General features: G+C 39.4%; 2 protein-coding genes across 2 annotated transcripts in view; both read right to left on the bottom strand.

The window, feature by feature from the left end:
- Positions 1 to 7731, bottom strand: part of LOC308387935 (calcineurin subunit B type 1) — a 30938-nt gene extending 23207 nt beyond the window's left edge. Inside the window, exon 1 of the mRNA XM_080868334.1 lies at positions 7478 to 7731. Coding sequence (XP_080724460.1) covers positions 7478 to 7480 — 3 coding nt within the window. The 5' untranslated portion in view covers positions 7481 to 7731. The remainder of the gene's footprint in view (positions 1 to 7477) is intronic.
- A 1404-nt stretch (positions 7732 to 9135) lies between these two features.
- Positions 9136 to 16811, bottom strand: cnrip1b (cannabinoid receptor interacting protein 1b). Its single transcript, XM_080869314.1, has 3 exons — positions 16555 to 16811; positions 15058 to 15202; positions 9136 to 10569 (listed from the first exon to the last, which is right to left on the bottom strand). Exons 1-3 carry the CDS (start codon positions 16731 to 16733, stop codon positions 10405 to 10407), a joined length of 489 nt encoding a protein of 162 aa, XP_080725440.1. The 5' UTR covers positions 16734 to 16811; the 3' UTR covers positions 9136 to 10404.
- Between the last annotated feature and the right edge of the window lie 230 nt (positions 16812 to 17041).

Here is a 17041-nt window from a genome sequence, read left to right as displayed (position 1 = left end):
AGCCCAATGCTGGAATGAAGCGATGACTTGCATAAATCCTAAAAATTAATCAACACTGCAGTGTGTGCTCTAGGCAAATTAGCATAGCGTAGAAAATGCAGGAACAAAGCAGAGGCACACATCACTCGCTGAATCCTAACGGTGGTGCATGAGATATTGTGCATAACACCACAAACGTTAGACTAAGAGAAACTGGACCAATCGATACTTCTTGCCTAGGTTGTTTTTAATTTAGATGAAAACATTATCACTCTTAGTTATACATTCATAATGCATAACACTGAAACAGTACAAGCGAAAGACAGTCAATAGTATGCATTAATAATCAGTTATTGCTCGTTAAAGTAACTCCAAATGCAAGAAAAAAAAATCTGAAAATCCTACTGAATACAAGACAATATATGTGAGCTTCTTTCTCTGGCTTCTTACGATTCCTTAGGGTAAACTGCACCCTCTCCCTGCTGATGACACTTTCAGCAGATAATGTAATCAGAATTGCTTTGAGTCTTTGGCTTGGCCACCAATGTGAGTCTGAAATCACAGCAGCTATTATCACATTTCAAGTCAACACAAAGGCTGCCCTGAAAATGAATGCTTTCAAGTATTAAAGATCCCTGATTTGGCTTTAATTCTCTGCTTTGAGTATTTATGTATTAGACCTTCTTGGCTAAGGATGAAATCTGGACTGACACTCTACCTAGTGCCCATTTATTTCCCTTTAATTATCGTTAGCTTGCAGGCTACATGTGTATGAGGCAATCCGTTTGCCCAGTACTTAAAGGAAACCCCTTTTTTTCTTTAAATTAACACACCTGCGGTTATGGTTAGGGTAAAGGTTAAGTTTAGCAACACCAATGAGTAAGAAGTTATGTCACCAAGACATAGCCACTAAAGCGTATGCAGACATGGGTGATTAACTATGTATTAATAGACCTCTCTGCATTGAATCATATCTGTTATTAACCTCTGTCTCTCTTCCACAGCATGTCTTTTATCCTGTCTTCCTTCTCTCACCCCAACCGGTCGGAGCAGATGGCCGCCCCTCCCTGAGCCTGGTTCTGCCGGAGGTTTCTTCCTGTTAAAAGGGAGTTTTTCCTTCCCACTGTCGCCAAAGTGCTTGCTCATAGGGGGTCATATGATTGTTGAGTTTTTCTCTGTATCTATGAAGCGCCTTGAGGCGACTTTTGTTGTGATTTGGCGCTATATAAATAAAATTGAATTGAATTAACTAACAAAGTTTCAGTGTAAGAAGTAGTATACCATGATTGCCACCCTACAAGAAAAACAATAGAGGTCCAGTTCATGCAACGTTACAATGGTCCCCACCCGCGACTGTTCTCTAACACCTTCTCTTTGTTATGGAGCTTAAAGGTCTCAGTACGTTAGGAGTGGGGATGTTGGCTAGATAAAAATATGCAACTGATGTTGTCTTTAAGATCTATGGGAACTTGTGAGAAGCAAAATTACTGTTCACAAAACCAGAACGCTCAAAAGCAAAGAACTGCTATGTGCACTGTGTGGATGTGGACACAGGGAATCAATTAAAACAGCATTCCATGTAAAGGCATCTGTGTGTGTATGGTTTGGTGTGTCTGAATTACGTTTCCACACAATTTAAGTTACTGATCCATTAATCTTGAGGTGGAAAAAGTGTGTTGTGTGTGTGCAGAGCTGTCAGTTTATTTGTTGCGCATTTTCTTTCTGCTCTGCTTATTTGGTTAGTTCAGGGATCACAAGACTCCCCTCCTCCGCACAAATGTGTCTGTAAGTATGAAGCTTACCATATAGCCGAGCTTTGTGATAAACATTACCAAGTCTCACAGCAGAGAGCAGAGCTGAGCTGAGCTGTGCTTTCAGACTGCTTTTTAAATAGACTTCTAACCCTTATTTTTTTAGCCTAACTTTGTACAGCAGGCAAAATCCAGGCTAATAACCAACTGACTGAGAATGATCTCTTAAGAAGAAAAGAAAAACACCCAAAAAACAAAGAAACAAAAAAGAGGCTCAGTTACATAGACCAGAATTAAAATAAACCATTGCTAGTTTGAATCCATTTGTCTGTTTGAAGAGGCACTCAATTATTCTTCTGCTCATCTCCATCATCTCTCACCTTTGTAATCGTGTTTTGCAATATTGTCTTGGTTGCCGTGTTTGCATCTATCCTTGCTTTTATGAGAATGTGTGTGTGTGTTTCTCCATGGATGCGTGTGGCTGTCTGCAAATGTGGTGAGGATCTGTACAAGATTTAGGAGTCAAGTGCAAATATGAAAATAATTACCACAATCTCAGCAGCCTGAAGGAACTCCAGCAGGGCTAATCCTCTCAGCCATTTCTATCCTTGGTTTGGGCCTGTCTTCTGAGGGTTTTGAAAGCCTCATAATTCTATGTAAACTAACAATGCCTAAATCTTCTTATGAATTAACACAGTGGAGATAAAACTACACTGTATTTGCCAAATACTGAAAAACATCTTTCTTTCTTATTTATATTTATTTTTGTAAATCAAGGTGTCAAATAGATGACAAAGCATGGCATGATTAAGGCTAGCTCTGCAATTAGTGAAGAACATCACATCACGCAAAAGTATAATACCTACCAGATAACGGAAAAGTTGCTACCATATAATCGTGAGAGTTATCAGTTTTTTTCATTTGCTCATCACGCCCCATGTACAGACAAAATGCCACACTCTTGGGTTCAAAGCCATAGTGCATACAGTTGATGGGTGACAGGTGGCTACATATATTTTTCATTTACCGTCTGACCTGCCTGGAGTTTCACATAACAAAGCATGTAGTATTAAATGAGATGCAAGGTTATTTCTGGCTACACTGAAGTATGATTCATATATTCTTAGAATTGCTACTGAATGAATAATTTCAAAATCTTAAAAACGTAGCATTTTAGTTTAAACTAACAAATACTACTTCTGTGAGGATTCATTCAGGAGGCAACTCTAGCCTCAACGGTAGCCTCAGCAGGAGTATCAATGCAAGTAAGTTACAAGACCTAAAAGCAAATGATGTTCCTTTTTTATATATTGCAGCAGTTTATTAAGGATTTCAATCATTTTTCTCCATCACATTCGTGAAGAGTAGGTATTGGGGTTAGGCAACCAAAATCATCATTTCAGCCAGCAACAGGAGATTACATTAATGCGCTAAACCTATGGACCACTGCAGGTAAATTGTTTCAGGGCAGATAAAATGCTGAAGACAGTAGCTATTAGTTAATGAAGCCCCATACTGTTGGTTCCATTATTACCACTGACAGTGTGCAAAATATGCTTTTAGAGGTTAATTAAATGTAGTACTTTTGATGCCTTGAATGCTGATGAGGTAAATGTGATTTAAAAATCATCCCCAAAGCCATCAATCAGCTATAGATTCTTGCCAAGAGTAAAGTTATCATACTGACCACCCTCTGTAAGTCAACAAAAAAAAAAAATCTGACCTTTAAGCTCTATTGAACTGTTTCTAGTACCACAAATCCACTGAGCATCAAGTTCCTACCAATGGTTATAGAGGTAAGTTCTGAATGATAATAAACTTTTCTTTTCACTGTGCACATAGATTTCCAAACAAATAGGTGTTTATTGAAGAAACTGACTAGTTTAGCTTATGCTGGTGACTGCTGGCTCCAGTGCAAGCCATGGATTCTGCAGAGATGCAATGGCCAGTGAGGAGAATAAATCCAGATTGAGTGGGCTGGTTGGAAGTGCTGTGTGGATCACGTAGTGTTGATCATCACTTCTGTTGGTGGTTCACTGTGGCTTTTATCTCTTTTACATTAGCTACAGCTCAATCCTTATGTGGGTGGCGCTTGATTGCTAGGCAGCATATGGTCCCCTTAGCATCAGATCATTCCACTACATGCTTAAGCAACTGCGCGTCCCTGCCCCCAACCTCTCCTTGCGGCTGAGAAGAATACATCTGACAAGCCATAGGTTGCCACAGTGCCTGCAGGACGTGCATGTCCTGACAATCCACGGTCTGATAGTTGAGATTGCTGCAGGGCAAATCTAACAAGGTAAGCATACACAGGAAAAAATGTTTCCTCTGACAAAGTAAAGAACCCCCCAGTTACTGCTGCCCCCAAGTAATGAGATGCTGCTCTTAATAGCTGGTTTTTGTGTGTGATTTATGAATTCCTTTCTATTTACAGATGCAAATTTTCTGCGCTAATTTATGCAGAATTAAAGTCAGGGATGATGTAGGCCCCTTAGAGTTGTTTAGCAATTGTATGAGTAACACTCACTTCTAATAACCCAGTTTCCAAATATCCTCTTTGCAATAATGCAAACATGTTCCTAGGCCCGGGCTGGTGAAGTGTCAGATCAGGAAATTTCATTTATTTCTTTACAATAAAAAAAGAAACAGCAATAACTCTACCAACAGACTGGACAACAGTTCCTTTTATGTACTTGCAAGCAAGGGACTCAAACCACCGCAATCACACCTCTTGTGTTTTCAATGAGAAGAAGAACGAGCAGCAAAACCAGTGAATGAGATGTCTACATACGCACAATGTTGTTTTTGTGGTTTGTTACCTAGACCGCCGCACTACAAATAAAAAACACAAAATAAAAAATTTTGCTGAATAAACATTTTACAAATATCCATGGGCATGATATACACCAGGTGTTTACAATCTTCTTTTTTTTTTTTTTTTTTTAAACACAATTGCGGTCATACAGTCAGGATTATTATAAATGCATGCTTAATTAAACTAAACATGTGCAACACGGTCATATTCAAACCAAAGCTTCTGCATGCAAATGCAATCTATAAACAGCGACTGCTGTTTACAATGATGTGTATAAATGCAGAGTCTCAACATGACAACATGAAAATTGCAGACAAAATGAGAGCAGGAATGACTTCATTGGCTTATACACCGCTCTGAATTCACAGTCATACCAAATCTCTGCTTTTTTCCCTCTTTTTTAAATTACATTAGACACTGGCATCAACATGGTCACAAAGTTTTACTTGGTCACAATAATCCCACCTCTAGTGTTTGACACGAGTAGTTCTCAGTTGTAAAGCTGCAAAAGTGTTGATACCGCCTTGACAAAGTTCTAATGGCGAGATCCTGCTGTCATTATGTGACAAATTGCTTCGAGATTAAGCACTGGCTCCGGACCAACCCTCATACCGCCTTAGTGAAAAGAGATTGTAGAATTGGTGATTTTACATCAGCTAGAATATACAGAAGTGAGGTTTTGCTTCTCTAATCTTGATTATCAGGAAGAATATGCACCTGGTGAGTACATACTACGTCAAGTAGCAATGCAGTGGCAAATGGGAATGTACTTACACAATAGCCTTCCCAAGATTGAATTTTCTAAGTCAATATGCATAACACAGATTAAAGAAGGGGGGAAAAAAAGGTCTAATAATAGCCAAGTCATGACAAACTATCTGACTTTGGTTAACATTTTATAGAAGAAAAAGATAAAGAAAATGTTAACACTGTTTCTAATAACCGTTTACTTTTTAGATGTCATAAGTGTTAGCATGAACTAACATGTTAGCATGTTGTTAGTATAACCCAATTAAGAATTAATATTTTAATTTTTCCTTTTCCAGGCAACAAGAAAACAGGAAATTCTCCCTCCCTAGACAGATTATAAATAAGACCAATAGCTAGTGTTGATGTGGTTGATACTGCTTATTTTATATCATGGGTGAACTGTCAATAAATACGGTCTGCAGTCATTCTGTAGTGTACATGAGGCTTTTGGGACAACATTTGGGTTAGAGGTTATATATGGGGCTTAGCCTTGAATATGCAAAGGTCAGCCTATTTAATGACCAATCACTGCTCTTTATTCCTGGTACTTACCTCAACCTGAAGACGACGAAGCATTTTCAGTTATTGTCCCCAATCTGGATTTTTCAAAGCCATCGAAGGACCCACCTTCATCCCCCTTAGCCTCCTCTTTCCCTATATCAGCCTATGCTTACACAATTTATTTACTTATGTACTACTACTACTACTACTAATTAACTACTTCTCTTATTAAAATAGGAATTAATTTAATCATTCTTAAGTTTATAATTGCTCTGTAAAGCAGAGGTGTCATACTCACTTTTTTCATGGGCCCAATCTGATCTCAAGTGGGCCAGACCAGTAAAACTATTGCATAATAGCCTGTATGAAAAACACCCCTTTAAATGTCTCCTCTCTTTTATAAGTGCAAAGAACTACAAGCAGCTTCTTCAAATGTTCATTTTTTCACATTCAATGAACCATCAATTGTAAAATGAAGGTGTAATTAAGATAAATACGTAAAAACAAATGAATTTCAACACATCCATTTTACTATATTTGGCAGGTCCAACCGTCATTACATGTACATTACAATTCACAGATCACAGTGGATCTAAAATAGGCACAAAACTCTTACATGTCCAGTTTTTGTAAATAGACAAAAAAAATAGCATTTTATGCATTTACAATTGTAAAAATTTGGCTATATCTAAAAATACTTCCACTATTTTGCATACATGATTTCTCCTGTGTAGTAATGCTGGCATCACGTCGCCAGACCAAGAACTGCAGTGCATTTTATTGAAATAAAGAGAGTAATTAATGTCTTTGCAAAGCTATCCGGTGGGTGGAATTGGACCCTCTAGTTGGCTGCTTTTGGTCCTCGGGCCACATGTTTAACAACCCTACTGTAAAAAGCATTTGGGTTACAGTTTTTAGAAGCAAGTCATATATATATATATATATATATATATATATATATATATATATATATATATATCCCTCGATGTATCCTCGATGTATAGGCACACACGTACACCAAACAATCGTATGAAGTGTGTGTTGCAGGAACAAGCCTGTGGCCTACTATGGAAGCCTCCTCTACAACCACAGGTAGAAATGATACAAATGTAGCCTCGGCCGATTATTGCACTTATCACAGTTTAGTGGCTCAGACGAAACAATGTTGCAACCATCAACACAGCGCCATGCTATCTAGAAAACACACCGAGATGGATGTTATATATTTGAATGCAGTGCGATATAGTAGGAGCAAAGACCTAACATAAGCAGCCGTTACATTTTCCTGTCTGCTGTGTGAAATGTGCCACAAATAGTCGCCAGCCTAGGCTTAATAAGCGTGTATTTTTGTTTCGAAAACTCATTTGCACAGGCCTAGTTGCTAATAAGAGTGTAGGCTATGTCGAGAAGGGATAAGAAATATCTGGGCCACAAGCTGCAGGCTACTGTCAGCCCTGGGGTATTGCACAGAGAGCGCGACAGGGAGCCAAAAGTGGGTGAGAAAAGCGTTTCCTTCTCGCCACAGCTCTACGTTTTTTCGACCGTTCACTCAAAGCGGAACGCTCGCTACGAGCGAGAACCTGTCAAAACTGAGCTATATTCGACACATTAAAGCACAGGCCTGTCCACTGGTGTGTTCACCAGTCGGCGGAGGTTGAAAATAAGAGTCGTTGCTGCTTACCATCTTGCAGGTCGGATGATGAAATCCAAGCGATGTGAACGGAAAAGGAGGTTACAACAGCAGAAGTCAGCAGGCCGCCGAGCTGTGGCGAGAAATACAAGAAAAATACGCTGTAGGTGCTCTCGGCTCTCGTCCTGGCTTTACACCCAGGTTCAGGATCTCTTAACCGTTTCTCTCTCCTTCACCGAGGCTTTCACTGCAGTGGCTGAAGGGAGGGAGACCCGCTGGGAGGGGACAGTAAGCGGAGGAGGAGGTTCGGTTTGACAAGCAGGCGGTGGCGGAGGGGAGGAGAGAAAAGTCGAAGGGGGGGAGGTGCAGCAGTACTGTACATCCGGGAACTGCTGGGTCTATCGATTTATTTATTTATTTGTATTCCTGCTTCGAGTACAAGTTTGTGCACGTGCTCCCCCAACTGGCTTTATGACTGTACTACAAGAAGCGGCCAATCTAGCCTTCGTCTCCTGAACCTCAGTATATCCAAGTTTTACATGGAGTTCATTTTTGCTATAATGCCCTAAAGTGCTTGAATTATTCCTCGGCGATTGTGTTCCATATTGACACGGTAGCTTCACACAGTTGCTGCAGATTCACCTACTGAATCTCCTTGATATGCACCTGCTGTTTCACCACTTGCCAAATGTGCAATACTGGATTGAGAGCTGGTGAGTGTGAAGACCAGATAAGCATACCAAACTTAATTTCACATTAAAAAAAAATAGTCTGAGGTGATTTTACCTTTGTGACATGGTACATTATCATGCTGGAAGCAGCAAGATGTCAAAAGATGGGTACACTGTAGTCATAAAGGGATGGACATGGTCAGCAGTAATACTCAGGTAGAGTGTGGTGTTTAAATAAGGCTTAGTGGTCCTACGGAGCCCAAGGTATCCCAAGAAAATACCCCCTCACATTTACACCACCAATAGTCTGAACCACTTATACAAGACAGAATGGGTCTATGATTTCATGTTGTTTATGCAAAATTCTTCTTTTTGACAATGTGCTTGTTTCTAGATTGTCTTATCCTTGTATTTATCCCCAAACGCCTTAATAAATCACCTATAAACATGACCCAAACAACAGCAATATGTTTTGTGCGAGTATGCACATAATGTGATTCTGCAGTATGGTTTCCTTTGTGTCAGCCATTTTCTTCTGTACTATACTTTTTTCGGAGGATGTGCATGGATTCTTTGTTTGTTCCTAATTCCATTCCATTTTTTAAAAATGTATACAGCGCCAATTCACGACAACATTCACCTCAAGGTCTATTATATTGTAAGGTAAAGACCCTACAGTTTTAGAAAGAAACACCAATAATAACACAAACTTCTATGACGAAGCACTTAGTGACAGTGGGAAAAACACACTGAAAGTGAAAAGAGAAGATTGGAGAAGAAATGCTCCGTCCATTAAGCAAAGCCCCCCCGCTCCCCACCAGCAACATAAGCTTATTGCTGCATAACAAAGTTTTATTCCTAATCTTAAACATAGCACAGAATGAGTGTGCCACGCAAAAAGATTTTTCATTTTAATGTCTACAATGTAAACAGTCAACACTATCACAAAAAAGGTCAGAACAATACTGAATATAAACTTCACCACAGAAAAATTTTAACATCACATTTGACACCAATTTCTTGCATAGGTAAGTAAAGTATTTAATTGAAAATAGTTGTCATTTCTACAAAGTACACACAGTAACGTAAAAACATTTCACATGGTCCACTCACTGTACAAAAATACATTTTTTAAAATATCATATATTTACCACATTAAATAGAACAAAATGGTCCAAATATTCCAAATAAATTATTTGTCTTTATGCACAAATATCCGTGGCAAGGACCACTGTTAGAGGTAGAGAGAATAAACATACACTAGACAGGGGCACAACTTCACCCAAATCCAAAACTCCTATTTGCCACACTGTATTACACAAATGATAAAACACAGTGATCCACAACACTACCCTGAGGGTTTCATTCCAAAATTGGGACTATTTTAAAAATCACTCGAAGTGTGACAGCAAAGTTTCGATAATTTCATGGTTGCTGACTCACAAGACTCACAAGTGCAATCCATTGCAAAATGATATGGGCTGAAAACATTTATCAAACAAGACAGTTATGATTTTGGGTAACAACAACTAACCAAAGTTTGCATAGAAGCAGTCAATAATGACTTAAAATGGCAACAGCACCAACAAAACAGCTGTTTGGATAATAAGAACAGCCTTCAGCCTTGGCACAGCATAAATGAAGCTGAATTCAATTGAACCGAACTGAATTCTAAATTTATATTACAGTGACAGAAACAGTTGTTTTGATTCTTGTATAAATTACTGCACTTGTTAAATCAGACAGAGAATGATGTAATTCATTTTTAGGCATGTCTGAAGAATTTCTTTAACCACACTAGAATGCTCTGTGTTTCCTTTTGTGGAAAGTTTGGATTTTGAAATGAAACTCTCTGTAGACGTTCAGTAGCTTCAAAGTACATGCACGTCTGTACAAGCACCATATGTAAACAGATACTGTAACTAAACACACAGGCACTCTCACACACATACACCAATGTACATACATGTAACTCTTGTCACACTTGGGGTTTACCAGATGTCACAAAAAAACTGCATGTGAAAAAAAATATTTGCCTCATAAAACTTCATTTAATTTTAGCCTCAATAAATGCGAAAAGACTGGAAACATCACTGCATTTTATATTTCAAACCATTAGAAATGAATTAGCAGGAGCCTGAACACATTCTTGAGGGCATAATGGAGGGAAATCCTGCATTTTCTCTTCAAATACCTTTAGTTTTTCCGATATTGGCAGATTGCAGACAGACAGAAAACAGAGTAAAACCACAGAATTGTCTTCATTTCAAAACAACATGCAGATGATTTAAAAAATCTTTCAGACCATCACACAAACATCTCCTTGTTGACCCACATGAGCGTACGCGTGTCGTTGGGTTTGCATTCGTATTCAATGCTGTTGAAGCTGTTTCCCCACTGGCAGTGATCCCTCTTGTTGTAGTTGTAGTACTTCACCTGCCACACCGTTTCAAACATTCCCGCCTCTGTGAACTGAAGCAGAAGCAGATGTACCACTGTGTGCATACACTGGCGCACACAATGATGTAGAGCACATGCAGTGTGGTAGACTGGAACATGCATGGGTACTCTCTCTATAAAGGCACAGACTCCTGTTGCATCATGTGTAAAATCATTTGAAGATGCAGTGAAAAGGGAGCATACTGACAGCACAGATGGATGCACACACAGGCACACGCACACGCACACACACACACACACTTCCAAACACACACACCAGATCATCCCATAGGCCTCAGCGTGTGAACTCAACAGATGGGTCACACATATAAATGTATGTAGACACAAATAACACAGTATTTCATAATGTATTTATATTTCATTTTACTGCCAGAAAACCAGAAACTTTAAATTTATTAATATATATTAATGTATTTTCATGTAAAATCTTAGCATTAGGTGTTCTCATTGCCATAAAAATCTATGTAGTGCTGCTTGCTGAAAGAAAAATGTACCATCTTCAATGATGTCACACTTTCTAAAATGGAACTTGAGCAAGGAAAGCGGAGGATGCTGGAGAAGCTGCGATTAAAGATACAAAGTGAATCTTCAGGGAAGTGTTTTTATCCATGGTGCATGAAAAGCTGTGACTGAGTGGGCAGTGCATGTGATAAAATATATACATGGGGTGCTGACGGTTCTTTAAGTTATCACTTTAACCTGTTAAGTTAAACTGTCTTAACTTGGCAAAGGCTAAGGCCGATTAACTTCTTATTTGCCAGCATAAAAACTATTTGTTTGACAGCACTCACTGGATATTCAAAACAATGGGATAGTCCATGGAGCTCACTGAAGTCTAAGAAAGAAGGTCTTCTTGAGATTTGCGATTCCATTTGAGAGTCCAAGATCACCTGTTGAAACAATTCTATATATTAAAACTTAGTTGGATTTGTCACTACTTTGCCAATACCCAAAACTGTCACCCTGAGATGAGAGGAAGTTGACTGAGATGTTCAGGAACTACTACCAAGGCTCAAGCCTGCCATGAACTGCAAACTGCTGGAAAACCAGCATCACTGTTCACAGTGAAAAGTTTTATGTCACTGTGGAGCGAGAGGGTACAGACCTGCCCCTTGAAATTTAATTGAAAATCCAACACCTTCAGCCTATATGGACAAGCGGATTGCCTTCTGGAAAAAAGTTTTTGATAGGACAAAATAAAGATTGAGCTACTTTGGCCGCAGTGAGAAGAGGTATGTTCTGAGGAATAAAGATGAGGATTTCAAACCTAAGAACACTGTAGCAACCGTCAAACACAGTGGTGGTAACATCATGATCTGGGGGCCGTTTGCTGCCATTATTACTGGTACATTGCACAAAATTGATGGAATAAAGAAGGAGGAGACCTGCTTCCAAATTCTTCAACCTTGCCTCAAATCAACAGCTAGATGGTTGAAACTTAGACAGAGTTGGGTGTTCCAGCAGGACAATAACTGGAAACACACATCAAAGCTCAGTCCATGTCAGCAAACAAACCAGTTTAAATGAACTCTACCAACTCTGTCACAAACAGTGGTCAAATATCCAGCCATAATAATGCCAGGATCTTGTTTATGGCTACCAAAATTGAGATAGATTTTGGTGGAGAGTGGCCGAGCTAAGATCTTGTGGGACTTCCAGATACAGACGTACAAAATGGTGGTGGCAAACCAACCAGACATAGTGGTGGTAGACAAGCAGAAAGCAGAAGAAGATGGCCATAGTGATAGGTGTAGCGATACAGAATAACAGCAACATCAGGAAGAAGGAACACAAGAAACTTGAGAAGTACCAAGGGCTCAGAGAAGAGCTCGAGAAGATGTGGAGGGTGAAGGTAACAGTGGTCCTAGTGGTAATCGGAGCACTAGGTGCAGTGACTCCCAAGCTAGGTGAGTGGCTCCAGCAGATCCCAGGAACAACATCCAAGATCTCTGTCCAGAAGAGCGCAGTAAGGAACAGCTAAGATACTGCGCAGTACCCTCAAGCTCCCAGGCCTCTGGTAGAGGACACAAGAGAAGAATTTATATATATACTTTTGACTCTGTGTGGATTACAGAAAATATAAATAAATTCAAACTTATAATAATAATAATAATACATTTTATTTGAAAGCGCCTTTCAGAACACTTAAGGACACTGTACACAGCACAACACATAAAACAAATTTAAAATAGCAGAGTAGAAAGGTTATGTGGGATAAGCAAATTTGAACAAGTGAGTTTTGAGTCTAGACTTAAAGAGAGAAGAAAGTGATATTTCCTTAATCAGGAAGTAGGGAATTCCAGAGTCGAGGAGCAGACCAACTGAAAGCCCTGCTCCCCATGGTGGAAAGATGGGCAAGACGGGGAGAGGGGACAGAGAGAGAAAGAGAAGAAGAAGATCTGAGACACCGAGATGGGATGGTGATCTGAACCAAATCAGAGAGATATGGAAGGGAGAGATGATGAATTGCCTTAAGCGTATACAAAAGTATTTTGAAATTGATGCGATATTTGACCAGGAGCCAATGAAGCTGCTGCAGGACAAGAGTGATGTGATGGATAGAAGGGGTCCTGGTGATAATATGGGCAGCAGAGTTCTGGATGCGTTGGAGCTTGTGGATGGATTTTAGAGTAAGACCGAAAAGAAGTAAATTACAGTAATCGATGGCTATTAACAAGAATGGCAGTGGCATGTGGAGTGAGAAAAGGACAGAGATGATTAAACTTGTGCATCTAATTGTTGTTTTTTTGAAGTCATTAAAGACATATGCTTTACAATCAATCCACCCTGGAAAAAGTAATTAAAAGTTCAAAATTAACATGACATTCATGACCATGATGAATATATATAGCCTTCTGATCACAACAGTAATATTACACAAATACTGAGATATGATATAAATATATAATATATAAGTTGTGAATATGCTTAAATGTAGGTGTAAATATAAAAGTAGTCTTAGGTACTCCTACGCTCATAAAATACTGTATCAGGCTATCACAAATCAATGGACCGGTGATGCAGCTGTGCCACACATCATTAAAATCACTTTAACATAATGTTTCTTTTTGATTAAATGCCTCAACTCCTCACATGTCATGTTTCTCCCTCAGGCATATAAGGGCCTAAGACTTGAGAACGCCAGGAAAGGAATCAAGGACATACCAGCTGAGACTCACTGTATATCATGAGGTTGCTTTCCCTCCATTGTGATTGTCTTTCCTTCTTTAATTAGTCTTGTCTATTCAATTACTCTCTGCACACCCACACACCCACACACACATGAATATGTATGTCCTGTGTAAATTGTCAGTCCATCTGTATTCTTGGATTCCTGATTTCTCCGTTTGGCTTATTGTGAGTTTGAATCAGCTTAGCATTAAACTGGGATTTTGGTGTTTTCCTGCCTCATGTGTCCTTCATCTGGGTCCTCATTTGCATAAAACATAGTAGAAAGTTTGACAGAATTACTTCTATTAGTTCAGTGTTAAGTTCCAATCTTAATCCAAGTGTATTAACAAACTCTGTTAACACACAACTGACCGCAGTCACTGTTAACCTTTTTGGGTTTATTTCTTAGCCACCTGTGTTAGAACATTAGAGACATTTCTGGGTTTCGCAAAGCTGATTAAGAATAAAACATCACCATGGGCTCCAGGAAATTCAATACTTGATATTTTTACTGTTCACTGGAAGACAGAGCAGAGTTGAAACCCTAAATAGGTTATATTTCCACCCTCAAAACATTCATCATCTACCTGGTAACCTTGGATAAAAAAAATGAGGCTATCAAGATACTCTGTAACCATAGAAACACTGCCAGAACCAGAACCATGACAACATAAACAGGCATGGTAAGACCATCACTTGACATTAATCTCAGGATTATAAGAACATTATGAAACACAGATATAGATGAGGTGAAGTGGCTGAACACAGATGAGATCACTTGGTGATTAAAGGGCTGGTGAAGACCAAATCTTTCTATCAGCAGGTTTTGATTTTAATCTGTCTCCATCCCATTTATTCCTATTTTCAGTAAAAATGTGTGCCACAGTTATTATTATGTTGAAGTAATTGTAAGATATGACACAACAAAGCTGGTGGAGGATCTAGAGATATATTAAGAAGACCAGGTAAGTAGTCTAAATGCATCCAAATTAAGAATAAATAGATGATCTGGTTATTTCTGGAGCCAAAAAGGGCCTTGGTTGCTACAATGAAAAACACAAAACACTACCATGTTTAACGTCTTAAAATGAGTGGAACTGTAAACATGACTTGCAAAACTGATAAAAAGTCAATCAAGAGAACCAAAATCCAAATTGAAGATACATGAATGATAAAACCATCGTTAAAGAATTAGAATTTTTTTTAAAGAGCTTACTGGGAACAGGGAAGCTCTTCATCAGGTTTCTTTACCAGCTCATATCAAAACATAATTCCTAAACACACGAGAACAGTTCTTCCACCTCTGTGCTGTGCACAGTGTATCCATACCTGTATGCTGACCTGAACTGGTTGCCTCTCTCCACTTTTGGTATGTGCCACACCTTCTGTCTCGTACAGGCCAGTATAGACCACAGACTGTGGGTCTTTAGACTGCTGCTCCAGGGGGAAGGTCACCCCACCCACGCTCATTGACCTGCATTGACCAGATCACACAGCAAAAATAGAATCATCACAAAACAGCAAAGGTATGAAATGCATGAATGAAAATAGTTTTACACAAAGAGGGAGGGAGAGAGAAAATCAGAGGAAGAGAGAGAGAGAGAGAGAGAGAGAGAGCCTTGTGTTGACAAATCTGTTGGTGAAATAGGGCTACAGCTGGGCTTCACTGGCTTGCCCCACATTCAGTTCAACACCACCTATGCATCACTGCGTGTGTGACCTAGTTTTATATTGGAGTGCTCCTTCAGTGATGTTTTTACATCCTGGTAGTTAAATATCCGACGCTAATCCTTATTGGGAGATGCGAGTACGACAACTCACATTACATAATCATGAATTGTAGGCAAATCCCAGGAGGGCGGTGCCACAAAGCCCAAACACTGGAGTCCTAATCTGCGGGGGATTTGACGTGCAGCCAGTTGGGGTTTATGCTGCCTTTATGTGCTCCACGTAAAATCCAACTTTTGAACGTTGAACTTGGAAACAGTCTCTTTACCCCGTTGAGCGCTCCAGCAAGGCTTGCTTCTAATTCAGTTATTATTATTATTATTATTATTATTATTATTATTATTATTATTATTATTATTATTATTATTATTATTATTATTATTATTGAAAGCTACTTAAAAGAGGAAAAGGGGTGTGTTGTTTTAGGCTCTCTGTATTTTAGGCTTGAAAATCAAAATCAAGCCTAAAATACAGAGACCATCAGAACATCGTTGTAATCGACTGCAGGTTTAAAATCTGCACTTGCCTTCTCTTCAGCATATCTGCTAAAGTCAGTGGTATCAGTGCGTCTGCCTTATCCTTGGTCAGTTACAACAAAGACATGTATCTAATTACTCTCAGTGCAGATGAAGCAGAAAAGCAGTGGTGCTGTAGTGCAGGCTATTTCGCTTTAAATGGGAAATACATTAAATCAGAAACAAACAATACGACAAAGAAGTCCCAATATTTAGTAAATTCAGGGAGGATTAATAAAATATTCGTAAAACAACGTCATACAACCCCACAGGTCGCTATAGAAATAATTATTTAAAGGGAAAATATCATCAAAAATAGCAAATCAGACAGAAGGAAAAATCTTCATTATTTGAAAGGCTTTCTGAGCTTTTATCGCCATCCTCCAATAACGTTTATCTGAATGCCTGAAAATATGTCAGCGACGCTCTTTGATAAATGAAATGATCTTTGCGTTTCCAAAAATAGAATATAGATTTAGAATATGGTGATCTGGACGTGATATTTGCCTCCCTGGATTAATAGGTTTCCTAGCAGTTTGGTTGGGTTATGACCTGGTCAGGAAAATCCACATGGGCTACCTACGTGGCCTCGACCGCTCCTGGTTTAACAACCACCTCGATTTTGTACTTCGACCCGGTCAGAAGCTTGATGGTTCGGGTCTGTCCGAACCGGGTCCCGTCGGATTTGAAGTACACGGCTGTGTTGTTAGGAAGCATCTTCAGTGAAATCCCAATTTTCACGATCTGCGGAACGTTGGCCATGTTTCCATATAGCTAGTGTATCTCAGGAGGACCGCGGGGTGTGGGAGGGATCGTCGATCAGTTCGTGGAAACTGAGAAATGCCGTGTGGTGAATCCCAGAGAGCACCGCGCAGCACGGGGAATTGCGCTGCGTAATCCCGTCCAACCTCCAGAATATAAACCTAATCCCAACCGTTGCACTGTCTCTCTCTCCCTCTCTCTCTATACACACTCTATCACCGACTATAGCCACCATCCTCTCGATCGCTCTCTCACCTATCGTCACTGTTTGCTTGCAACACAACCAATGCTGCTAGTATAATAGGTCA

This window comes from Rhamphochromis sp. 'chilingali', assembly GCF_963969265.1.
Source record: "Rhamphochromis sp. 'chilingali' genome assembly, chromosome: 20".
Lineage (NCBI taxonomy): Eukaryota > Metazoa > Chordata > Actinopteri > Cichliformes > Cichlidae > Rhamphochromis > Rhamphochromis sp. 'chilingali'.
The sequence above is the reverse complement of the archived record's forward strand: the minus strand, read 5'-3'. Positions and strand labels throughout refer to the sequence as shown.